This window comes from Ischnura elegans, chromosome 12 (genome assembly GCF_921293095.1).
Source record: "Ischnura elegans chromosome 12, ioIscEleg1.1, whole genome shotgun sequence".
In the NCBI taxonomy this organism is placed as follows: Eukaryota; Metazoa; Arthropoda; class Insecta; order Odonata; family Coenagrionidae; genus Ischnura; species Ischnura elegans.
Window position 1 is genome coordinate 81,440,954 of NC_060257.1, and position 27,018 is coordinate 81,467,971.

The following is a 27,018-nucleotide window of genomic DNA, read 5'->3' on the forward strand; positions in this document are numbered from 1 at the left end:
TACAATATCTTGCAGAAGAATTTCCTTTTAACTCAATACCTTATTGAACTATCGTATACAATTACTATTTCAATCGTTGGAATGAATCGTTTTTCACCAAATCTTGCAGGAGAATTTCATTTTTACTCAGTAAAACTTTTAGCAAAAAAAGTTTTAATATTGCAGACAGAGCGGCGTTTTTCTACTCAAACTTGCGTACAAGTGATAAAATGGAAAGGGGAGTAAGTGGAGTAAAGAAGTGTACGAAGAGAGAGAGAGAGAGAGATAAATAAAAGCAGCGGGAGAAGAGAAGAACAGAGAACAGAGGGAAAAAGATTTCGAAAGAGCAAAGGGAAGATGAGGGATCGATTGGCGCGTTTGTTCCTCTTTATTGAGTAAAAGGGGAGGTTCTTTCTTCTCCCAACCCCTCCTTTCTCTCCCCCCGCCCCTTCACCCCGCTCCCCCCCCCCTCTCTTCTCCGCCATTGCTCTGTGCTGCTGATAGCGAGTCATCGGCGAAGTGGAGAGGAGAACGCAGAAGAGCGGGGAGTGGGGAGGAAATGTAAGGGTGGGTCTGCTGCCATCAACCAGCCAGAGCCGCCAATTGCCAGCGCCCTCGCCGACGCGGTTATCACTTTGTGGAGAGACACTACCAACACCATCAACAAACAAAAAAAAGAGAGGAGATAAGCTTAAAAATCCAAAGCGCAGAGGGGTGCATGAGATGGGAAACTCCGTCGATAAAGATCTGGGAGCCATCCTACACTGGCATCGCTCGGCCTCCGATCATGCGAGTAGACTTGTGCGAAATTGCATAAGTTGATGCTAATCGAATGGAATTTTTCTCAATTGAAAGACGGCAAAATACTAATTATTTTCGCGTGGTTTTCTATTTTTTTACCAAGGCATCTCACACTAGCGCAATCCTCACAAGTTATCCACCACGTGGCCTATTTCCTTGTACAACGTTTCGACCACCTCCTATAGGGTCTTCCTCAGGGAATAAGGACGACTGTAGGCGCGATCGGGAAACGTCGGTTAGCAAACACCGAACGTGTTGGACACCGCGTGAAGACTTAAACAGTGTTCTACGCCGGGAGAGAACCAAGTGATTAGCTGATGCTAATCGAGTGGAATTTTTCACAGTTTATAAATAGCAAAGTACCAAGTTATGTTCACGTAGTTTTCTATTTTTTAGCCAAGACAGTTAAAACTAGCGTATTCCTCAAAATGTATCCACCACGTTGCCTATTTCTTTGTTCAACGTTTCGACCACTTCCTAAGTTACCTTCCTCATAGAATAAGGACGACGTTAGGTGAAACCACGGAAACGTTGTTTGACAAACAATCTACGCGTTGGACACCACGTGAAGACTTATGTAGCGTTCTTCGCCGGGAGAGAACCAAGTCATTAGCCGGGTTTAAACGTCCCGTTCTCAGCGTGCTCACTTGAAACTATGGCCACAAATCCGCTGTCCTTATCCAAGAAATCCGGCACACTTACCTCCTTCCACCTTTGTCTCGCCCAAAACCGTTTCACGAGCACAATCGATATTCTCGCCCGGTTCAAAATTTCTCTGAAGAGTTCTTCAGCTCGCCTACTCTAAGGACATTCTCGATACATACACCATTCTCCTTCGCTGCCCATTAAAACCAGCCCCCTTAGTCTGGTATCTCGCCAAAAAAGTTTGCAGCTCCCGAGGTTTCTAAAGTATGATCTCCGAGAGTGTTACATGGCATTGAAACTTGCTTTAAAGTACGTGCAATTGAAACAGGTATTTCATCTAGACGAGACGAAATAAAAACCCGAGTTAAAAAATACAGTTTTCGTCGAAATTCGGTGGAAATACATTATATTTAGCATAATGATAAGTACTTGTCTTTTCCCACACTTATTTATTCCAACCAACCTAGGTTTCGGCACATAATACCTTGAAAATGGCATCATGTGCCGAAACCTTGGTCGGCGGGGATGAATAAATAAGTCTGGAAATAGGCAAATACTTTTCATTATGTATAAATTCGAATGCTGTACCTTAACACAAATGTAGCATACATTTTTGTTAGTGCAATTGAAGGCAAAAACGATTGGTTGCAATTCAAGGTGATAGTATGGAACGGAGTAAAATTTCTCCTAAAAATAGAAAAACATTCATCATTCCTATTTTTCAAAAGTTTTCTCTCTCTCTCCAACAATTATGATAGTAAATTTTCAACGTAATCACGGGAACTATCTCATTTGATATTTTTTCTACGGTAATAAATCTTTTTAAATAAATCTTTTTGGGGTAATAAATCTAAATAATTCTAATCTTCATTGAAAAACATCTTTTCAGTGGACTAATTTATCTCCCTCACTCACTGGAGTCTACTCTGTACCATATCCATCCTTCTACACACCTAATTTGTCTCCTCAATGCATCGTTGGCCTCATAGTCGAGTCTTCGAGTTAAAATTGGCCCACTTCTCCACTGACTACCCCTCCAACAATATCCTTACATCTCACTCAATTCTACAATTTAATCAATCACAAGCAACACAATCGTCGAGTCAGAAAGGACTCCACCGCCATAAAAGCGTCCTCCAGGTTCACATATTATATCCCCGATGTTTCATCTCCCCATTTCCTCAGCAAAAGTGATGCATGATTTCTCGCTCCTTAACTTCGTTACGGAAAATTCCATGTTTATGTAATCGAATAAAAGTTATTAGCCATTGCTCTTCACGCCTTTCATACCTGTGGTTAATTTGACTGTAGCACTTGTGTCAAAACTATCACTGGATGTAACAGCTGAAACGAAAGCGATCAGCGATCCTTAAGAACATAATTACCAAATTACACAAACCGAGACCAAATTACTTCCGTAGTAAGCGGTGGCTAATAATGCTCGCCATTTTCATGCATAAAGTTGATGTAACGATATAATTCACTCTCAAAACTACCCTTGCGATCCAACATAATCACGTTTTATATCCCTCACCCTTCACTCAGCACTGTATAGAGCCGCTTTCTTACATCCCCGAGCTCCGCATTCAATAATTACGTCCCCCATGCTTCACCTCAAAAAAATGTCCCTTCGCGTCCCAATACACCCTTCAATCACATATCGAGCGCCGACGAAGGCTCGAGAGACAAAAATCGATCCTTCCATTCATATCGCGTCCAGCTTCGACTAGCGCCACCTCCAGCGTGAAATGATCTCGTCAAAGAGCGCACCGAATGAGTTTTACGTGCCTCTATGAGTCGTGACGTCTGCACCAAATTAGCACAGGGGGAATCCGTTACGGTTCCCCCCCACGTTCTTTAAATACCACGGGCACAAAAACTCCGTCGTCGGCCCGGGGTTTGGCACACACGAATTATCGCCGTTGTTGATGATGACGGTCCCGACCCCTCACCCCCACCATCTCCGCCACCCCTCCCCCGCCTCAACCCCCACCTCCACTCCACCCCGCCTCATGAGTGCTCTTCTGTGGGAAGCTATAAAGTGCTAGTTAATAATGTATCCCCGTGAAACTTCGTGAGGCGGGTCGAATAAACTGGTTGGGTCATTTAAGGGTGGATACTTCAAATAGGCTTTAAAGTAGGCAAAGGTAAGGGAGGGACACATTGGGTTTCTTTTTATACACAAGTTTAAGGGTTATTTTTTTCAGGTGATAATTTGGGTAGAGTACAGGTCGAGTGGTTCATGTAGAAAATGTACAAGTGGAGACTCAGATAAGGTGCGCAGGAGTAGGTCGGACTGGGAGGTTGGGCAGGGTAGACTCCAAGGAGTAGACTACAGAGAGATAGAATACAGAGAGAAAAAAGAAGGCTACAAAGAGAGGTGGTAGAAGGGAATCTGTTACTTCGTAATCGTCGGAAACGAGGAGGAAGAACAAGGGTGAAAAGAAGGGAGTTTTGGGGTACAAAGGAGACAAAATGGGTTTTTTTAAACTCATTCATCATCGATGAATGTGATAATGTGCGTAGTTTCATCATGCCATACGGCATATATTCCTGCCCTTTTTATTTGTAAATTTACTTTTAAAATATTTTTTTAGTTTGGTTTTTGTTTTTCAGTATTTTTTATAATTAATTCTCGTTTTTAAAATTTGAAAACGGCAAAGAACAATCTTTCAACGATCGCAATTGATGACAATACTCAATAACTACTACTGGAAGAGCTGTCTTTTTTTTAATTTCGCTTTTCGCACGAATTCCTCACAATTAGGAGTCCCTAGTTATCAGATCGGGGGTTCAGCGGCGGAGAGAAGGGATCCAGTCTCCAGTCTCTTCCAAACCCCCCATGTTCTCCCAGTAGACCCCTCTCCGCCTACATACCCCCCCCCCCCAAACCCTCAAACCCCCCCCCACCCCCGATCCTCATGGAATCATTCTTACCTATCAAAACCTATAGACGCATCACACGTCATCATCAAAAAACTACTTAACAATCCCTACAACGTAACTACAATTGTTTATTTTTTACGCTTCTATTAGTAATAATCCTCACTACAGTTTCTCTCTAATGATCCAAAAACATTTTAAAATTTTTCACTCGAATCACTTTTTTCTTCGGAAACCAGCCTTCATTTTGATCTTTTCCGAAAAATTAATCTTTATATCAAATCCTCTGCTTTTTTGTTTCAATACCATTATTTTTTTATTCTCTCATTAAATTACGGTGGGACGCCTCGAAACCAGGTTCGAGGCAGTAAAAATGCAAAGGACCAAGAAATACTCTCGCACGACTAACATTTTCTCTCTCTTCACGTAAAAACTCTGAACGCTGCAGAAAAATGTAATAAAATCTTTGAAGAATAAGTTTTAATAACCCGTTGATAAAATGTGTAACAACAACCAACCCATTTTTTTTTATTCCCCCGATTGAACAAGACGGACGACCAGTCAACCAATCTACCGCTTCAAAATAATTCGGCCACTTTGACGCCGCGTCTTTTTTTTCGTCTGTCGAACACTGCGCACACTGCGGAACAACAACATTTTCTCATGCTTTCTCTTTTTTCTCATATACTTTCTCCTGACCACTCCATCGTTAGCCCCCCGCTTCTCTTAAACATCTTCTCTTCGTCATAATATTTCTCTCCCTTTTTCTTTCGAAGCGGCGTTCCCATGGCAATCACACACTCAAGCACAAACACAGGCCAAACATCACTCACCAACCCGCCAAAAAGGACTCACCAAGAAAAAAAAGGCATCTTCACCCAACAGAGCTCCCCAACCAATCCAGAAAACATTTTTAAGCACTTTTATATACTCCTCTTCGGCCGAAGAATCATCAAACCTTCCCCCAATCCTCAGACATTGTCCCCACCTTCCTCCGTTTTTTTCAAGAGCAATTAAAAAAAAAGAATTCGCACAGTCTTCTGCCAAATTTCTCAGCTCCATTTTATGCAACTCCACACCACATGACCGGCAGTGGCATATTATAATATATATATATATCATATATATATATACTTCATTACACATATACATACTCGAACTATGTATACGCATATCCATATATATATACATATCCGTGGGTGTGTTGTGTTTCAACTGTAGTGAAAAGCAGTGTGAATATGGGTGTGTGTACCTGTGTGTATTTCTTTGAAATGCTAAAGTAGTAGTGTTTATTTCCCCTTTCTGTCAAAGTTTTGCATGTAGGTGTGTGGTTGCGGGCATTTTTCTTATCTCCATTCTATATATATATATTTATTTAATCCTCATTATTGTTAGTATTATCATTAATTGTAATAGTAATAATATCAACCGCGCCACCGTTTCAGAGACGGAATACTGCGCCACCCCTGTGACAGGGACCCAACCAGGGGCCGAAAGCCCGCTTCGGCCCTCAGGGGTGGGTCTTTTTAGGTTTATGGGTGTGGCGCAGCCATCCAGGGCCCGCCCCTGTGCAAAGAGGAGAAGTAAGTTGTCGGTGCGGTTCAGTCTGGCGGGGTTTTATTTTGAGAGTATTGGGGGGGCGGGCTTTATACAATATAATATCTCGTCCTTCACCTATATATTTATGTTATCTTATGTTTTCTGGCAGATGTGGTAGTGTGTCAGTTAAGGGGAGAGTTGGCACATATCATCATTATACATTTTTACTGAGAGGGGTAGCTCGTCAAGAGTGCGGGGGATTTTATTTTTTTGGCACATATTTAATATTCCTTTCCGAGTGATCTTGGAGGGTAGTTGGTTGATAGGGCCCGTGTGGCTATATATTGAGTATCTAGGAGCGAAAAGGGTCGTAGCAGTGGTGCGGTAGATACTATGGTATAAGGAAGGCAGTGGAGGAATTGTGGCCAGGTTTCTAGGATACCCTAATAGGACAGCTGGTGGTTTCCTATTTCCTGGAATAGTGAATGAGTTTCGTGAAGATGGGTGGTTTAAGACATTCCCATCACTGCCGCCTCGCTATCACGAATCACAGTCATGAACCGGCCAACGAAACAGACAAGACGTCCACGCAATATGGGGCACATGGAACAACGCAACGAAGGGGTCCAAGACCAACCGCCGTCATCTCCCTTAAACTAACGACTAAAATCATAAATCCCTTCTTCCAACCCTCTTGAGTGCCTCCTACAGTTCCCTAGCCCAATAGCACCACCGCCACCACCAAAAAACAAAAGAAGACCACAACAACCAACCCTTTCAAATGTGAAACCAACCCTTTTATTTTAAAGCACCACCACCTCGTATTGAGACACACTCACAAAATAGCCCACCCTCAGTCCGGGAATACATATCATAATAACATCATCTAATCATTCTTTTTTTGACCTGCAATCCTCACTCATACGGAAAGTATAACCCCCTTTTTATGTGTAAACACTCTCTCTTTGTCAACTACCACCTTTCTTATCCCTCTCCCACCTTCCGATCGATATATATAAACACGCGTATACATGCTTCCTTCGTGTTAGTTATGTTTGTGTCATGTGTGTTGTATACCATGTACATATATATATATATATCGAAGCAGAACAGACAGAGTCCAAATTAAGAACACCACCGGATCGATATCTATAGCACCATTAGGTCACGATGATGTGCGGAGCAGAGAAGAGCACCGCGATGGTGGCTATGATGGTGAACAGTGTGAAGATGATGAGGCACAGCCGGTCCACGACCATCGCGGCGAACTTCCAGTCGTTCGTCACCTCGGCCGCCTCGTCCTCCTTCCGCAGCTTGTCTGTGAGCACGCGCAGCTCCTTGAGGATGAGCGACAACTCCCGGTGGGGTCCCAGGCAGTTGTGCGCCATGGCGGACGGCGAGTCCTCGGCGGCGTGGTGGTGGTGGTGTGGGTGGTGGTGGCCGACCACGGTGCCGCCGGGACCGGCCGCGCCGCCGCCTACCGCACCCGCGCCGCCTCCCGCGCCGCCCGCGCCTCCGGCCCCGCCGCCCGTCACCCGGATGAAGCCGGCGGCGGCGGCTGCGGCGGCCGCGGCGGCCCCCGAAGGCTGCAAGGCGCCCCCGTGGCGGAAGTCGTCGTCGATGTCGAGGACATTGGCGAGGAGGGATTTGGAAGATCGTTCTTTGAGCTCGAGCTCCCTCATCTGGACGCTCTTGCGCGAGTCCTGCTGTCCCGGACGACTCATCCTAAGGATCCAGGGGAGCCACTGGAGGAACACCAGCTTAATCTGAGAGAGAATGAGAGAGAAAGAAATGGTGGAGAGAAAAGAAGGGGATTAGAAATTATGAATAGTATAATATAAATTTATTCCAGTTATATTCAAATATATTACATTAGAAAACACTTTATTAATTGTGGAATATATAGGTACCCCTTATTCAATAGTTTTGGGGCTACCATCTTAGGCCCCTTGCAAACACACCGATTTTGGACGGCCGGTAAAATATCTCACAGGGCGACAGCTGGAACCAGAAATATGTCACACGGACTTTTCCCAGCATTCATACTTAGCCGTCGCGTCTTCGCGCGCTTGAAATTTTTTATTTTTCGTTTAATCGTGAAAAATAGATATCGTCATTTGAAATTCTAAGAGCATGAAATGCATACTCTAGGAGTAATAATCTTTCGATTTAGTCAATAAAAAATAATATGAAACCACCCATTCATGAGTACTCGGGTATTTATTACCTAAGCTAGATTCACCATCCGTGTTGTGTTAAGACCTTAGGTGTAGTCGTTAGAGGTCAGAAATTGTTGTTGAAATAATTTCCAGGGGATTAGAAGTTATTTATTGGCTTCTTTTATTTAAAAAAATGTAGAAAACGTTATTTTTAAGGATATCTATAATATATTTAAAGTTCTCCTGTGATAAATGTATGGCCTCAGCTTGATAAATGTATTGCTTTTTACATAATAGGTAACAAAATCAAAAATCCCCTCAATTTGGCTACGTATACAGGCCACTGGTTCACTGAAATAACCAGTTTAGTACCATATCGATTTGATGTTTTCTAAGCAATTGAACATCAAATACTATGTATCGGTAGATGGATGTCTGGGTTGCTCAACTGGTAAGATTACTCGGCGCCAATTCGGCAGAGCTTGGTTTGAATCCAGCTCAGCACATATAATTTTTCTTCTGTGGAACTTTTGCGCTTGATAAATTTTTGAATACGTTGTTACCTTGTGAATAGAACGTTAGAACGTGGATAAACAGAAGGGCCACCTGTTCAAATCTGGGTAAAACCTTTTGGTACTGAGATAAAATACTCGTAGCGATTCGGATTCTCAAAGGAACTGATTAGGAAAGGGTAAGGAACTATTTCGGGCATCCTCTAGGAAATCATAATAGTATGCTGTATTCCTAGAGGCCATTTTACACGGGGCACGGAATTGCGCAGGTTAGAGCTGCATTTATTTCTAAAATGTCGTGGAATTGCGCGGATGCATGAACGAAATTAGAACAGGAGCTATTTTGCCGTCTCGCATCCACGCATTCTCGCATGTGTTCGAGCAATTCACCGCTTTAAACGACGCAATTTTGATTGCGCCTTCGCACGTACGTCAGATTGCGCAATTCCGTGTACCATATCAAACGGCCTTAAGATTGGTATCTAATATCCATCATTTATCCTTGCCACATGGTAGTTCCTTCTCCTTCCTAAAGTCTCTCTTCTTCATAACCTTCTTCATTGCTGTGAACGTAGTCGGTACATTCAGAGCAACGAACCCTTCAAGAAACTACCATTCCGGTTGAGGTTTTTGATAAATACAGTGTTATATAACAAATTTTACTTTTTAATTTATCATATCACCAAAATTCACTAACTCTTGCTTTACTTTGTGGTATACCATTATAAGTTTCCTGGATATCAGACAATTTCTTCATCATCATCATCAGTCAACAATCCTAAGATTGGTTTGACGCAGCTCTCCATTTCTCTCTCCTATCCGCTAATCTCTTCATAGCTACATATTTATTCTCTTTTACATCCTTTATAACCTGTCCGATATAACTCATTCGGGGCCGTCCCTTGCCCTTTTTCCCTTCCACTTGTCCTTCAACGATTGTCTTCATCAGACCATCGTGCCTCAAAATGTGGCCTACTAAGTTGTCCCTTCTTCTGCTTAATGTTTTTAGGAGGCTTCTCTTTTCTCCTACTCTCCTTAGCACTTCATGGTTACTCACACGGTCAATCCATTTTATCTTCATCATTCATCGGTAGCACCACATTTCGAATGCTTCCACTCTTGACTTCTCTGCTGCTGTCAACGTCCAAGCCTCGCTTCCATAGAGAAACATACTCCATGTGTAGCATCTGATGAATTGTTTCCTTACTTCTATGCTGGTATTTACAGCTGTAAGAAGATTCTTCTTTTTGTAGAAAGCCCTCTTCGCCTGCGCTATTCTACTGTGTATTTCTTTCTTGCTCCGTCCGTCGCTGGTAATTCGGCTTCCCAGGTAAGAGAACTCGTTCACCTCTTCAAGCTTATGCTTTCCTAGGTTGATGTTTGTTTTAGCCTCCTCTCTTTTACTGCAAACTAATATCTTAGTCTTCTTTTTGTTGATTTTCAGCTCTTCAGGCGCAAATTATGATTTGTTTATTTTATTATTGTTACCTAGTTACTTGATGGATTTTAAAACGGACGCCAGAATAGGGGAAAAGGATGGGTAGAGATATTCATTTATAAGAGCACTGTCCTGACTTTCAATAATTTTTTAAATTTCTAACTGCTCCCTAGAGTCCAATTTACGGTAGTCATTACATAATTTTAAAATATTCATTTTAAAATCGCTCCAATGGCAGTTGCATATTAAGTGTTTATCAAAAATACTTTTTCATTTTTGTTATGATTGTAAGCACTTAAATGTTCTTTCTTCCTGATTTCAAAACTTCTTCCTGTCTATCCCACGTATACACCAATGCAATCGTTGCATTTCAATGAATATACCCACACCTATTCAATTGGTCTATCTGATCCTTATATTTAACGATCAGTCTCCTATTCTGGCGTCCGTTTTAAAATTCATCAAGTAACTAGGTAACAATATTAAGATAAACAAATCATTATTTGCGCCTGAAGATGATGATAATTCATTGTAACCAGGGTCTTATCATATTACCCTTCCACAAAATAAAATATTATCATATTACCCTTCCACAAAATAAAATCTTATCATATTACCTTTCCACAAAATAAAATCGCAAACTATTTTTTTTAATTCACCCTGTGAGCGCTGATACGACGCAGGCTGCCAGCAGGTAGCAGAGTACCCTGCTAGCAGGTAGCGCTTGGCTTAAATAAGGATTATTATTACCCTATCAAACGAAGGAAACTTTCCGAGCTTATATAATTTTAATGGGTGATTATTAAGAGGTGTTACCCTGAGCTCTGTGCCTCATGCATGCATTGGTAATCTCAGACAATGTAAAACTCCTATCCACTCATGTAGAAACTAGGTCCCTGTGACGTCACGTGGAGTGGAATCGCATGGGCGCCAATCTGGCCTTTTTCAAATGAGGATAAAATTGACCATTGCCATTCGTCTAAACTGGGATTTCTAAAACCAAATAATCTGTATATGTACTGAATACACTAATGGTGGGTAAGGAATCGCAATCAATGCATTTCGTTTTCTTTGATGAAGGAAACTACCCTATTTTGGGAATTTAATCTAAGCTATAAAAACCCGGATATAATACCTCACTACACGTGTCACGTTGATATTATCCACATGAGCATTTTTTTCTTGCCAGAGGAAAAGGGCACTTAGTTATATTGTCATAAATCAGCCTTCATCGTAATAATAAAAAAATGAGGTGCTAAAGTATGAATGTTTCGCGAGAAAAATATGTATTTGCTGTTCGTCGAATCCGGAATGCGAGAGCAAAAGCACCCCGTGCGATATATGAGAGAGCACAGTACCCCCCTATTTCCCCATTCCACCGCCAAACCTCCCCCTCCCCCCTCACCCATCCCCCACCCCCCTCTCCCCCCGACTGACCCACTTTGAAGACTGTTCGTATTCGGATCGCTTTTAAGGCAACGATTCAACTGGCTCCACGGAACGCGTACCCATGCCAGTCCGCACGGAGTAAAAGGTAAACGTCTGCCTCCCGAAGCCACGATGATTTCAACGGAGGATCACGCGTTCTCATGATATTTTCTAAAATTCCACGAGTGCAATGAAGATGGATAATAAGGTTCCAGGTATTGATAAAAATATAAAATAAATATTTCCAATATTGAGGAAAAGTAATTAAAAATTGATATCAATTGGTGACATTTGAGCAATTCTACACATACAGCTTATTATTACGAGACAATTTTTGAATACGTTACACCAAAGTATTCATTAATGCACGTGAGATGGATCCCATTTGCGGAATTATAACTTATGATGATGAACAAATGGGCATGTAAATGCGAAAAACATGAATCTGAGGATTTTTAACTGCCAATTAAGGCACAAATATATCATTACTTCAACTCCCGATAGTAATTGTTTACCTATTTCCTGTAACTACTAATTTAAGCTCTCCACTCTAAATACTTTTCTCATTGCTCACTAAATCAGGGTGGTATTATGCATTCATAACCATGAGTAATTTTATGTTCTAAACCAGAGAGATAACAGTTACGTTCCATTCCACCCTTAGTTTACACCGTAAAAATGTGGGTTTACATTCAAGATATTTATTAAATATACTTATTCACGAATGACTTGTGTCTCGTGCAATTGAAGTGTAACACCGATAGCATAATAGCGGAGCAATTCTTTAATACATCCTGATCTCTACTCCACAGATGCACACCATTCGAAAATGCCACAGACGTTTTCAAATGCGAAGTGCCTGATCAATACGAGATGCCGGAAGGTGTCTTGGCAAGCAGCTGAATCCAAGTTAAGCCTATATTCTGCTAAAAACCAGTTCCACAAGCCTCCAGAACACAAAAAAGTATGATAATATTCACGATGCGCTATTACGAATCACACTGGATTGTTAAGGCTTATGACATAATCCAATGCATAAAGCTACGATGGAAAAACATTAGCCACTACTATAACAAAAACAATGACCCATATTATACGGATACTTAGTGCGAGATTTTTAGCTGATTTTTTTTCCAGAATTTAATAGAAATTGCACTAAGAGAGAGTAGTAAAATCCATTTGCCACAGTGTCATTAACTTCTTAGCAAAATCTCAATAATATTTTCACTAAATACGTTACCCTAAATAATAGATTTCCTATTCTCATTTTTTTTCGCGAATTTGATAAAAAGAACGCAAAATTTTGACTTCAGTCACAATGGTTCGATATAAAAATCTTACAAAATGTTAGGATACAAACACAATTAGATAAATTTAATTTTTAATCTACGAAATTCATCCCACCTCTGATACTCAATAATGTATAATATGCAGTTACACTATTTGAACGGTTTACATGGCCTGAATCTAGTACAGTCTTCTGTCAGCCCTTACCTTTCTTGAAATAAAGATGCTCTTATAAACGTAAAATGGTCTGCAATACGCCATTAAAACAAAATTTTCCTCGTTCCTTGGCCGTTTACGCTTAAATATTCCATTTATTTTTATTTAGGTTAGCGAGAATACTATATTCTCCACCTTTTTTATTCATTCCTGCACTCGGTGGGTTAAATAATCCACCATCTGATGCATTCATTATGCAAACTGCTACGTTTGAAAGAAATTCTCAAAGTCTGCAGAATTTCCTCGACCGCGTTTAGCTTGCCATTTTCTCATAGAAGGCAATGAGTATAACGGAGGTTCACCTTTAACAAGCGTGACACCAATATCTGAAAGCGAGGCTGTAGGATGTGTATCCCATTCTCTAGCAGTGAGATCTACCTATTCACTCTCGCAAACCTTCTCATTCTTTTCCAAATTGAGTGGTTCCGCTGATTCTTAAAAGACCGTTCTTAATCATCACCTTTAAATATCGATTTTGTTTTCCTCTTGATCAATTCGTAACAATACCTCGAATTAAAGCAAGTTTACATGGCACATAGCAACCATATTTTCTTTTAACCCCAGCAAGTCTGTTTTCTCACAGTGGATTTCCTTCTTTGGCTCGGCATGAGATTTTTTGTCTTTTAACTTCCATATTTCATCATAGTAGCACCAGTACGATTACAAATAGCACTAACGAAAACTAAATTACCTCAGTCCACGTGAGATAAATCATTTCGCAGACAATCATTTCCACAATATCCTTTTGTCTCGGGCAAGCCAGTGCAAATTACAGTTGAAAGGTAATTAGAAAATGTTTTTTAAAAAATCATCAAAAGCTTGGGTATCCCTTCAAAAACTTGCCTACATTTATAACATTGAAATAAATGTACAATTAATTAAAACGTTACCAAAGATTACCAGCTTTAACAAAACTTCATTTTGTCGCGGTTGGCAACAGAGCCATAGACTTTGTTGAGCATAAATCAAGTACAAGAGTATCGATAGTAAATTAACTTTATCATGCAAGATAAATATCGGAAAATAATAAAGGTACGGTCAGAAAAAGCGAGAATAAGTACCCTTGTGCATGTATTCTACTTTGAATCGATACGACCGTCACATTGAGAATACGCAAAGGAATTTTGATTAAATTCAATCTCAACAGTGAAACATTGAAGAACTTAAACTCGAAAACAATGAAAAGCCTTGATAAGCCAATAATAGACACAGAATGCTAAGAATTCTGGTAATCACTTATACCCTAATTAATAGGTACGAAGATATCTTCAAGAACGAATAGAATATCAATTTAAAGAACATTTCCAAACTGGCATGTTTTACTCTATCCTATTCGCTCAACTACAATATGGCCAACATACTATCCATGCAATAACACGTCGGCAATCGATAACAAAAAATCAAAATTATCCATGTGCTTTAAGGCAATGCTCGTCTATGCGTCGAAAAAACTTATAGCCCCATGAAAATGTGAAAGATTTTTTTACATAGGTCTCACAAAATAATAACTGTAACGTAATAACCATGATAAAAAAGAACGCAGGCAATTCGCTAAATTAATTGTTTCAGTTTCAGTTTCTACCGACAAATTCTGTGATTAAGGCTCAGGCGTAAGATTTAAGTTATAATAATAATAAAATGCCTTAATTCGGGCTAGGTTGAGACTAAGAAGTCCCCTCTTCCACCTAACCCCTCGATAGCGTCAATGCAAACATATTGAAAATGGTAGATAAACGTTTACAATATAAAATATATATAATATACACTATTTGTGAAATGCCAAAAATATAAACAACTATATGTGAAAATTTTGTGTAAAAAAGATTTCTGTTTGTGGGAAAACACATGAGGATAAGGGTGTAGTATCCTTCAGCGAAAAAACCCACTGCAGGAAAAGTAAAGGTCACTTCAAACGGATGAGAAAGTTGGTTTGATAATACACCTAACAAATTGCTCACATTTGCCACATTTTGCTTTTGAAATCAAAAATTTTCATCCACGAAAGCAGTAATAGTATTTTTTAAACACGAAACCGTTGGAATAACTTCCTAGTTTCGGAGTAAGTAATCGTGGACGGACCTCCTCAAGATCTTTCGGCATGATTTTCGCCTCTCTCGAGAAAGAGATCAATCCACGCGATTGACAAGTGGAGCGTGTGGTTGACGATGGCTGCTCCACGATAAGGGATGGGTGAAATGCGGTTGGCTTTTGAGCAAGGAAAAAAAATGAAAAAAAATGTGTCAAGCAATTTAGGGGCGACAAAAGGAATCATTTAAGTTTGCCCGGAATACCGACAAAGGCTGCACAAAATTTTGGGTGGAGAAGGTCGGAGGGGAAGCTGGCGTGAGGGTGGAGGGAGAGGAAGGGGAGAGGAGAGAGGGGTTGGAGGGGAAAGCCCGGGGAGGGGAAAGGCTTAGTAGGAGGAAGAGGAGACTGGTATGGGGTGCGAACAAAGTTTAAAAAGGAACGTTCGGGGAGATTTTGGAGAGAGAGGTTTTGGCTGCAGATATTTTTCGCCACAAACAGTGAGGAGCCCAACAAAGGGACTAGGATAAGGGAATAAGGATATTTTAAATCCCTAGGTCAAGGGGACTACATAGAGGAGGCCCAAATCCACCCCATTGAAGGCTGATATATGCTGTCTTCAGTTGCATTTTAATCGGTTTTCAAAAATGTCCGCGGCGTGGTGATGATTGCGATGCGATCCACTTTTTTCCAATATTTTGCAGAATATTGTTTATCGATGCTACGAATAGCATTGGAAAGTATTGAATTTGATGGATCACATAATCATGAACGTAAATTTCGGTTGATACCCCTGATAAATACCCTATTTTTCCCGTGAAACTCGGATCGATTTGTCCCTCGGCGACACGAGTGGTGACTTTTGCAAACACATTTAAATGCGGAGTGGGTGATAACATATTCAGAAACCTACTTGAGGATCCTATTTTGTAACATTGGTGCCCTGAGTATTCATCTTAACAGTAGAAGGACCGGAGTCGTATAAGTGACCAGAAGAACCATTACCCGTCATTTATATGGGCAGTAATTATTTTAAATATTTGTTCGCTGATGCTAAAAAAATTTGATAACTTCATAAAATATATCCATTTTCTCTATTTATTAGTAAAACTGGGTACTTATTTACAAATTATTTCACCATAAACATTTTTAAATTGAGAGCGATCACGTGTCTCCTGCTTCCCCTGCCATGGCCTACCACATGCCACTCCGTATTGCTGCTTATTTCGATTCAAAATGTAAAAAGGAATTTTAAATGAATAAATGTGCCGAAGAAAACATCAAAATGTCCAGACGTTACATAGTGTAGTGATATCCTGAGTGAAACCCGAATTACCGTTACAAACGAAATAGATTGTCATTTTGACGGTTGTTGTTCTTTTAAGGTAGACTAGTGATATAACCCCATATCTATTTGAAATTTTTGAATAATATTTTAGCAGGAAACGTACCATAAAAAATTTAAAAAACGTCGAAAAGTATGAAGACGATAGGAAAAATTCTAAGCTAAATGATTAAGTAAGTAGAGATTAAGTATATAGAGTATATGATTGAGTACCCCTCTAAATGACGGATCTAGTCATCCTAAAGTTAAAGGTAAGGATTCAGATTAAGGCGTTAAAGAGTTATATTTACAGAGTGATCAGCTGATTCCAAAAACGGTGTGCCAAGTTGAAATAAAACACAAAATTGAAAAATGTGCAGCGAAATGACAATATTTTTGTCTATCAGTCAAAACCTTGACATCAGTTACGTCATAACATTCACTCATTCGCAGTGGTGTCATGGCAAAATTAGCAGTGCCGAGACACACTTTCTTAAGCATTTTTTACCAGTGAAATATTACTCTGTGTATTTTTTTATTACAAGTAATTATTTACATTTATTTTTTTTAACTTGTTTTGGTTACGAATGTATATGGATTGCTAACTGCAGAAAAGCATCATGTCCAAGTAGGACAATTTTTCTTTTCCTTCTTTAAGCTGTTGCTACGTGTAATACTCAATGTTTCTGACTAAAAGGAAACATGTCATGCAAATACCTCCGAGTGGGAATGTTTTCTTTCAGTTTCCTTCACCTAGCAACAATTTAAAGAAAAATAAGAAAAATCGTCGAACTTGGGCATGATGCCTTTCTACAGTTAACGATGTATATATTAGATATTTTGCGGCACTAAAATTGATAGAAGTGTTATTTAACTATAATGTCTTTTCTTCACCAGTGCCGGAACGGCGTTGACATCCTGACACCCCCACTGCTCACTCACTCACTCAGTGCTTTAGCCCGCAAGGTTGGTTTGGATAGGTGAGGGTAGAGCTCGCCCCAAACTTAGCTACTGGCGAGCTGAATTCACTAATTCAGGGGTGAAGTTACTTTCTCTGGGCGACCTCGCACTTTGAGGATTATTGTTTTCGGGTGTTCTATAGGTTTCACCCAATATTTGAATACGGTACCCACAGTTGAGCACCCAATCTCTCAATCCACTAGGTTACCAGCCTTTTCCACGCCATGCGTGAATAAAACCAATTAAATTTAGAGTATGCATTAAAAAATCTTTCAACTATTAGATAATAATTGATAAAATATATTTTACACAAATAAGTTTTCCTGGATACAATTACTTATACCACTTATGTTGAACAGAGTGCGACCCGGGTTTCATTGAATTATCATTGAATTATCATCATCTTCAGGCGTAAAATTATGATTTGTTTATCTTATTATTGTTACCTAGTTACTTGATGAATTTTAAAACGGACGCCAGTATAGGGGAAAAGGATGGGTAGAGATATTCATTTATAAGAGTACTGTCCTGACTTTCAATAATTTTTAAAATTTCTAACTGCTCCCAAGAGTCCAATTTACGGTGGACTCTAGGTAGATTTTAGGTAGAGTAAATAGGCGACAATCAACAGTTTTACTACACCCTAATTCAGCATGAAAGCTAAAAATCAGCCTTCAGAAATTTGGATACAATTTTTATATCTTGCATTTATTGACACGGTTATACGATTCAATCCGAAGAAATTACTTCTCTGATTGAACTTATTTCTCTTGTACAAAAACTGCACACTTCACTCAAGAAGAGATCCCTTTGTACTTTTAAGATAAAAAATAGTCGATTCCATCCCATTTGAAGAGTACATAACCATTAAATATTGAAATACAAATTCAGTCATCGTTTCAATGGATTACCCTCTAATTCTGACTTGGTACTTGAGGCGTTTAGAATAAAAAATGTGCATAGAAGTACATATATTAAAAATCCTTCATTCAAGTTTATTAAATAACAAATATTAACTTTCACCTCATACTGCATATGAAAAATATTGACACAACATATACCTTTAGCAGATAGGTGACAAAGATAATTCGTTGCATTGAATTCGCCCTTTCCTTTATTGATTTTAAAATAATTTATTACTTTAATTTGCACTTAAATAAAATCTTGGCTATAATAAATTATATCACTTAGCTCATATTCAAGTATAAAGGATGAAACGAGTCATTTGTAATTATGGCTCCTACATCTCAAATATTACGTTCCTCAACTCAAATTACATCCTTCAACATATGCAATACAATATTTATAAAAGAATTGCAAGATGCCTATACTTAAGGATATAAACGCCGAATTGATATAATTATTTATCGCTTTCTCATGATGCAACGCTTTTGGCATGTATGCAATGACTAATAATGGATTTTGAGCAAATGAGACAAATTTCATCTAGACTTTACTAATTAAAATAAAATTCACCCGCCAATAGCCATGGGTGAAGCTAACTCATTCATGACCTATCGTAATATAATCATAACCTCCGAGTAGATTGACAGAGTGAGTTCAGGGATAATACTAAGGAAAATAACCATTAAAAAATAAGTAACCGTCTCAACAAAATATTTATATATAACAATTATTTATTAATTTACTAACAAATACCAATAAAATTATCGTATCGGTCTTCCTATTGGAGAAAACTTATGCTCAGAAAATCTAATGTAAATTCAACGCCAAACATATTTTTGTGGGACTACTCTTTATTGCGAACCCGAATTCGACTGTAAAGAAGAGTTGAAATGAATAAAAATATACGCAGCATAATAAAGAAAACTACATCTGGGAGCTATTACTCAATTAACCATGCCTTTATTGTCAAATAGCCAATTGAATTTCTATCTGGTGACCTTCGACCAAATCCATTCCAGCATAAATTTCATTTTTCACGGATAATTAACGTAGAGAGATGATCATGGTAACCTTAAAAAGGTATACCTAACAGTTAACAATTAGTTAGTAAATTCTGATTACGAGAAATAGCTCAAAAATCAATCAACAATAGATTATCTAACCCGACAGGAAACATATTATTATTTTTTAATTCCCCGGGGAAAGCACAAAATAGTTCCTATCCATCAGCTTTCATGGCTATGATGCAAGGGAAAGAGGAGAAACGCAATGAATCATTTGATGATCAGCTTCCATGATAACATATTAACTCTGATAATGAGTGATGAGCAAGTGCTCAAAACTTAATTCACCATAGAATACCTCACCCGGTGGGAAACCCTAGCAAAATAAAGTTATTTTTAATCAACAGGGAAAGCAAGAGATCGTTCCTATCCGTCAGCATCCATGGCAATGAGCAAGATCTCAACAATTAATTTACTGTTGGTCACCTAACCCGATAGGTAACCTGAGAAAAAATCACAATTTTTTTAATCAAGCACAAGACCGTTCCTATCCATCAGCTTTCACGGCGGTGATGCAAGGGAAAGAGTGATGCTAAAGAAGAGATGGAAGGAACAGAGAGAGAGTTTGGAGGGATGTTTGTATATGTGTGTGTGTGAGTGTGTGAGTGAGAGAGGGAAACAGAGTAGGAAGAGGGGAGAGGGAGGGGAGGTTAGGGGAGAGAAAGGGGAAGGCAAGAGATCAATACGAGGCGAAAGCCACCCACCCACAGGAGCGGCGATGCCATCCCATACGCTGCTGGAGGGATAGAGTCACAGAAGCTGCGAGGGAGGAGGGGAAGCAGCGCTGAGAGGGGGAGGAGGAGGGGGAGGAGAGTTCTGGGAACGGGACGGGGGGGGGGGAGTTTGGAGGGGAGGGCGTGAACGGCAACACGCGCGCCACTTCCTGCTTTCGCCGCACGATTCGCTCCGAGAAGGACCCCAACCTCCTCCTCCTCCTCTCTCTCGTAACGTCATTTGTTCCTCATTTGTTTTTTTTCCTCTCTTTTATTTTTTTAGCCTTATTTTTCGCTCTTCTTTTGAGCCACGGGGAAATTGGCCACGTGAAGTCAACTAAATGATACCCCACACAGAGAACGCGTCTCTCGCCTCGACTGGATCGGTTTAAGCGATGATGCGGGCTTCACGTAAGAGCGACCCGGGTTCGAGACCGCGGGTGGGCTAATCCGGATGATATTAGTGGCGATATTGAGGATGAATTTAGAAGAAAACCAATCCTACTATTTAAGCGATTGATTTAAATATAATAATGCTCTCTGGTAGATGCGAAAAGGCGTTAATAAAGCGTATAGATTCCGGAAAATTGGCCAAGAGAAGTCAACTACATGATACCCACATCCCTCACCACGACTGAATCGGCTTAAGCGTCGATGCGGGCTTCACGCGCGAGTGGCCAAGGTTCGAACCCACTGGAGGGCATATCCTGTTGATTTAAGTGGCGACATTAAAGATGAATTCAGAAGGACTGTAGCAAACCCAAACAGACTCTTTTAGCAATTAATTAAAATATTACAATACTTTCTAAATGATACAAAAGGCGTTAATAAATCGTACCAATTCATTTTCTAGGCATTGAAAGTAATGTTTACTGCGATAAAAGGAAGGCCTAAATTTTTCTCAAATGTTTTTGAATTTTTAATTTTGTTTGACGTAGCGAAGCGTAGAGTTAGGAGGGAAATGCTCTTGTCATTTTATTGACGAATATTATGTTAAAGTATAGACAGAATAAACGATTTTAATTATGGAAGCAATAGAGATCCGCCTCAATCCCAAAAATTTCAATCGGGACACCGGCTTTCATCTAAGCACTACATGGAGACCTTTAATCAGCTGTATAAAAAACATAAGGGTTGCACCTGAAGAATTTCAAAATATCTTCAGCCAATCGGACGACACCTGAGCCGCATTGTTGTTCTCAGTAAACGGTCGATCCGGTTCAGTGTGAAATTGGACTTCTATAAAGTAACACGGCCTTGAGAATGGGAGACAAATCGTCTCCCGAAACGTCGACTTATATAAAAGCATTAAACTGGCTGAGAACCCGAGAAATATTCGTCTATAGACAGAATGACTGTGGTAAACCAATCCTAGTGACTTAAGACTTGAGATAAAGACAAAGAAGCTTTTTAAAGGGGATAAAAAAAAACGCTAATAAGGCGTACATATCGATTATAAAGGCGTTAAAAGGTTTGAAATACAATTTTGCCTGCTCTGCTTTTGATCAAACTTCGCATTGCATCCTTAAACAGCGTTAAAAGGTGTTTAACTACGATAGAGGAGCGGTCGAAATCGTTTCCAAAATCCTTTAAATGCTCACTTTTGTTTGACGTCGCGATACCTACTCAAAAGCGTCGATGAAATATCATTGAAGGTCCGTCTCCTAGCATTATATGAAACACTTTCACCAGTAAAGGAACGCGCTTTACAAAGCTGTCCAGAGTAAGCATGTTGAAATGGCTTCAATGCAACATCTTCATATACCGTATGGTAAGTTGCTTCAATACAGCTCAAAAATTCGATTAAAGCGCCCTTTATGCCACATGCGGTCCTCTGAAGGCGTATGGTTAAGCGTTTGCAGACACCTTCCAGAGGTGCAATAAAACTCTTAACTTGACTCAATTTGGAAGAAAATCTGGTTGGCGAAGCACATTCGTCCCAATTGCCTGTATTCTTCACTCTATGAACTCACTCTATCAGTGATTCAAGCTGGCTTGGTGAGGGTAGAGCTCACCGGATACCAAGCCACAGGCTGGTGCCTTTTCATACCCTGATGACGGAGTTTCTTCCCAAGGGCCACCTCGTATTCAGAGGATCTCTGCTAGGTGATGCCTATGCTTCATGTAAATTTGAACCTGTATTTGGAAACCATACACCTAACCCACTAAGCTTTCTCATTACCTATTATTCATGCTATTAATGCCATAAATTATTCAGGTTAACATAAATGAAGGTATAATATGCTACACATCAAATAAAATTCTAATGAATGAGTCCTAAAATTAAAAAAATTAAAATATTACTGGAAATTCCAAGATCACCAAGAAAAATTATATTTCTCTTCCTTATTCTTCCTACAACAGAAAACCTCTTCCCCCACTCACTCTATGAACTATTCCTTATTTAACAGATGCCAAACATGGAACTCAAAAATGTGATAGGATCATCCTCAATGACTACCCCATACTTTCCTGGTTGATATTTTTAATAGGGACCATAAAAGAAAAAAAAACTAAATCATTTTATTAATAAACCTTGTCTGCCTAATGGTTGGTAATCCCTATCTTTAACGGAGTAGAAACTCAAATTAGAGATAGAGCACTTCGCTCCCAACAAAAGGATCACAAATGATAATAATGGATGAATTCTTTAGACAACCCAAGCAAAATCCTAACAGCAGAGATTAGAGCTAATAAGGATTAAAGAGAATGAATTAGTACCAAAAATGATGCACCAATCCCCAACCATCAAAACAATGGAATCATTTCGCACATGACAGACTATACACATACCCTTTAATAGATACGAGAATTCCTGAGGATGATGGGCAAGACAATGGTGAATATATTTATAGGATATGTGTAACCTGACTTGGGGTTTAACGATAGAGTTTGCTCTTCAAATACCCTCAACAGAGATGGCCATGATCACATTATGTGGCTACACCTCCGCCTTTTTTGTCTTATTCCTTAATTTATTATTGTTCTAAAACATAATTATTTAAAATATTCTGTATTTTGTCATATAACTGTGTATCACTGCATTTTATCGTCGTCTACCTCATTATGAAAATAAAAAATAGACACTAAAAAATGCGATAAACTGTTGTTGAGAGTGTGACAAAATAAAAATGAAAGTGCGATTTTCACGTATCTCTACATATTATTATCCCTAAGAGTAGCAACAACTCCATTCATTTTTACGGAATGATATGATGGAACTCTCTTGTGTGAAATATTCTGTTGGTAAACTAGTCCCCCATTCCGATCTCCAAGCGGGAATCACTCCATTACGCGGGAGGGTACATTGGTCAAATGTGATAAAATGTTAAGGACATGAATATGGAATGTTAGATCCCTTCATACCCGTGGCAAGCTAGAGAACTTAAAGGTGGAGATGCAAAGAATGAACCTTGACATATTAGGAATCCAGGGATGCAGCTAGGAATCGAGGCTGGAGGGGTTTTAGGTGCAACTGGTACTGAGGGGAGTGGGGGTATGGAATACCTGCCAGGGTAAGCGAGAGGTGCAAAATTAATAAAATTCGGAATTTTAAGATAAATGGTTCAAAATGGTGAGTTTTACCACTTTCTGAGGGATATTCTCACACTATTCTATAATTACATAATATTAATCCGATCACGTAAAATGAATTGAACTTAAAAATTTCTCTGAGCTCTGGGGGGGGTGGTTTATCCCCTCAAAACCCCCTTCTTGCTCAACCACTGTAGGAATCAGCAAAATAAAAAAGAAGACTTTTGGAGTGGGAGTTATGGAATGATACACACAGGGTCACTTAATGGTAAAAATGGGATGGGAATAATGTTAAGAAAGATCGCCGGAATGTGTGTGAAAAGCAAGCTGCAGCTTAATTAGAGGATAGCAATGATGAAGATTGAAACCAAACCCATGGCTTCCGTAGTGGTGCAGGTGTACGTGCTTACATCAGATTATGAAGATGAAGAAGTAGAGGATGCCTACAATGATATTGCGGAAGAAATCAAGCAGGTAAGAGGAGAAGAATAGCTTATTTTCTCGTAAATTTGGAATGCCATCATTAGCAAAGGTCAAGATGGAAGAGTGACTAGAAAATATGGTTTAGGAATCCAAAATGAAAGAAAAAAAAGGCTAATTGAATTCTGGACAGAATACTGGCGAGTAGTTACAAAAATCCCATGCCAAGATGATATGTGTGGAGAGACCAGGAGGTCTAAGAAGATTATCAATTGAATACATTCTAGATTTCGGAACCAAGTGAAAGACTGCTAAAGCTATCCCACTCATTGACAGTTGCCATAATTCAGTTGTGATGAAATGCCATATAGAACTTAAAAAACAGAAAAAGGCAGTGAAAAATATATGGAAGGTTATAAAATTGAAAGAGGCTCAATGTAAACTGGCAATTGAAGCAGCCATGGAGAAAAATATAGGGAAAAGTGTGACCAAGAAATCAGTGGAAGAGACCAAGAAACATGCCAGAAGTTGACTACAAGCAAGGGTGAATGAAGAATACCTATGTGCACAGAGATGGAAAGAATATTTTGAAGAGTTTTTGCTCAACAGAAACTGTCTACAAACGAAAGCAAAGACAAAATGGAAGTGCATCAAGATGGCATGGAAACCCCAATATTAAGACCAGAATTTGATTCAGCAGTAAGAGATCTGCGGATGAATATAGCATTTAGAATTAATGATATTCAAGCAGAGCTGATCAAAAATGCAAGAGGAAAGACCTCTAACAAGCTATCGAGAACAATAATTGAAATGTGTACTGATGAATTCCCATATCTATCCATTCAGCAAAATATCTCCGTTAATTTATCGCTTCTGTTGGACCTGGAAATATAGCTGGGTTCTAATATTATGTTCTCCTTGTCATTTTAAAAGATATCCATTCTCAATCGTTCAAGCAATCTAAGCCTAGTGCATAGCCTCCGAGTCTCCAGCGGATCCGAGCCTAATTCGCTTAACATCTCCGTAATGCTGTCTGTACACCCGTTGCAGTTTTTGACGAACTGCGCCATCTTCCTTTGTATTTTATTCAGTTTGCAGATTAAGTCTTTCCGTACTGGATCCCATACACTTGCTACATATTCAAGGTACAGCCGTACGAGTATGAAATAGCACCTATCTTTTACTTTCTGCCAAAAATCTTCCCATAATATGCTTGAAGAATCCTAATTTCTTCAGGGCTATGCCGCAAATATTCCTTATATGTGTTTCCCATGAGAGGTTCGAGGTTATCATGACTCCGAAGTACATACTTCACTTCGTCTGTTGCCTTTATGTTAGTACCATTCACTGCATAAACATGGCTATATTTGGACGAACTCCGCAAGTAATGCACCGATATGCATATGCTTACATTAAGTTTGAGTACCCACTCTTGGCTCCACATATGAACATTGTTTAAATCTGATGATAGAGTTTCATAGTCATAGTGATCACTAATTTGGTGATAGATGACAGCGTTGTCAGCAAATAAACATATTTTACTGCTAATTCAAGAGCAGAAAATGTGTTGATGATATTGACATGGATCATCAACAGAAGATTAGAATTTAAGTATACCGGGACTAGCCATGGTGATAACTTTACGGGAGTCAGCCGTAATGCACAATTGTGCGAAAAATCCACAGTGAAAAAATCATTCGCCTTAACCGGGATCCATCACTATCCATCACCATCCTTGACCATCCCGGTCAATGCGAATGATTTTTTCACTGTGGATTTTTCGCACAGAAGAATAGAACAATAAAAGAGGACCTGGATGTGGACCGATTTGGATTCAGAAAATGCAAAGGCACAAGAAGCAATATTGGCCCTTAGGCTGCTCGTAGAGAAAATAATAGAAAAGAATGAGCCCACGTGTGTTGTGTAAGTGGACTTAGAGAAGGCATTTGTCTACGTGGATAGGAACACAATTCTTGGAATTCTGAAAGAAATTGGAGTTCTTTACAATGACAGGCGGATCATCCTCAGTTTATACCAAAACCAAAAAGTGGTGATGAAATTAGGACCTTGCTGTCAAGAAGCAAGAATCAGGAAAGAAGTGAGACAAGGCTGTGCTCTGTCACCGGCAATTTTCAACATTTGAATTGACAAAGTCATTAATGAAATTAAAGAAAATGCCTCAGGATTAAATAATCAAAGCGAGAAAATTAGCATGCTTGATTTGCCGATGACATAGCTATCATAGAAGCAGAGGCATAGCAGAGTCATAGAAGGATTTGAAGAAGATTCTGGTACCTATATATGAGTAGGATAATGGATAGATATCAGTTGCAAATAAGAACCAAAAAACCAAGATATTTGTATGCAGATGAAGATAAGAAATCAAGACAAAAATTATAATAGGAAAGTGTAAACTGGGAGAGGTGAATGAAATCTATTATTTGAGAAGCAGAATAAATAGCAATGGAAGATGTAAAAGAGACTTTATCAGTAGAATAGCCCTGGCAAAGAGGGTATAGGGTGGCTTCCTATTATTTTTTTATTGCCTACATAGAAAGATCATTACTCCTAGAGTACATATTTCAGGCTTTTAGATTTTTTAATGATGATATCTATTTTTCGTGATTAAATGAAGAGTGAAAATTTTCAAGCACATGAAAATGCGACGCCTAAGTATGAATGCTGGGAAAACCCTGTGTGACATCATTCTGGTTCCCACTGTTGCCGTGGGAGGTGACCTTGGGGCGAGGCTTTGAGCGCTGATACGATGCAGGCTGCTGGCAGGTAGCAGAGTACCCTGCTAGCAGGTAGTGCCAGGCTTAAATAAGAATTATTAATACCCTATCAAACGAAGGAAACTTTCCGAGCTTATGTAATTTTAATGGGTGATTATTAAGAGGTGTTACCCTGAGCTCTGTGCCTCATGCATGCATTGGTAATCTCAGACAATGTAAAACTCCTATCTACTCATATAGAAACTAGGTCCCTGTGACATCACGTGGAGTGGCATCGCATGGGTGCCAATCTGGACTTTTTCAAATGCTGTTAAAATTGACCATTGCCATTCGTCTAAACTGGGGTTTCTAAAACCAAATAATTTTTATATTATGAATACACTAATGGTGGGTAACGAATCGCAATCAGTGCCTTTCGTTTTCTTTGCCCAGTGAGAAATGGGTGGTGGA

The 27,018-nt window shown here is 39.5% G+C and overlaps 1 protein-coding gene across 1 annotated transcript in view; it reads right to left on the reverse strand.

The window, feature by feature from the left end:
- Positions 1 to 4,770: 4,770 nt before the first annotated feature.
- The window catches only part of LOC124169271 (neuronal acetylcholine receptor subunit alpha-7-like), a 263,475-nt gene continuing 241,227 nt past the window's right edge, over positions 4,771 to 27,018 (reverse strand). The window contains exons 10-11 of the mRNA XM_046547833.1: positions 7,400 to 7,613; positions 4,771 to 7,285 (exon numbers count right to left, since the gene is read on the reverse strand). Coding sequence (XP_046403789.1) covers positions 7,008 to 7,285; positions 7,400 to 7,613 — 492 coding nt within the window. The 3' untranslated portion in view covers positions 4,771 to 7,007. The remainder of the gene's footprint in view (positions 7,286 to 7,399; positions 7,614 to 27,018) is intronic.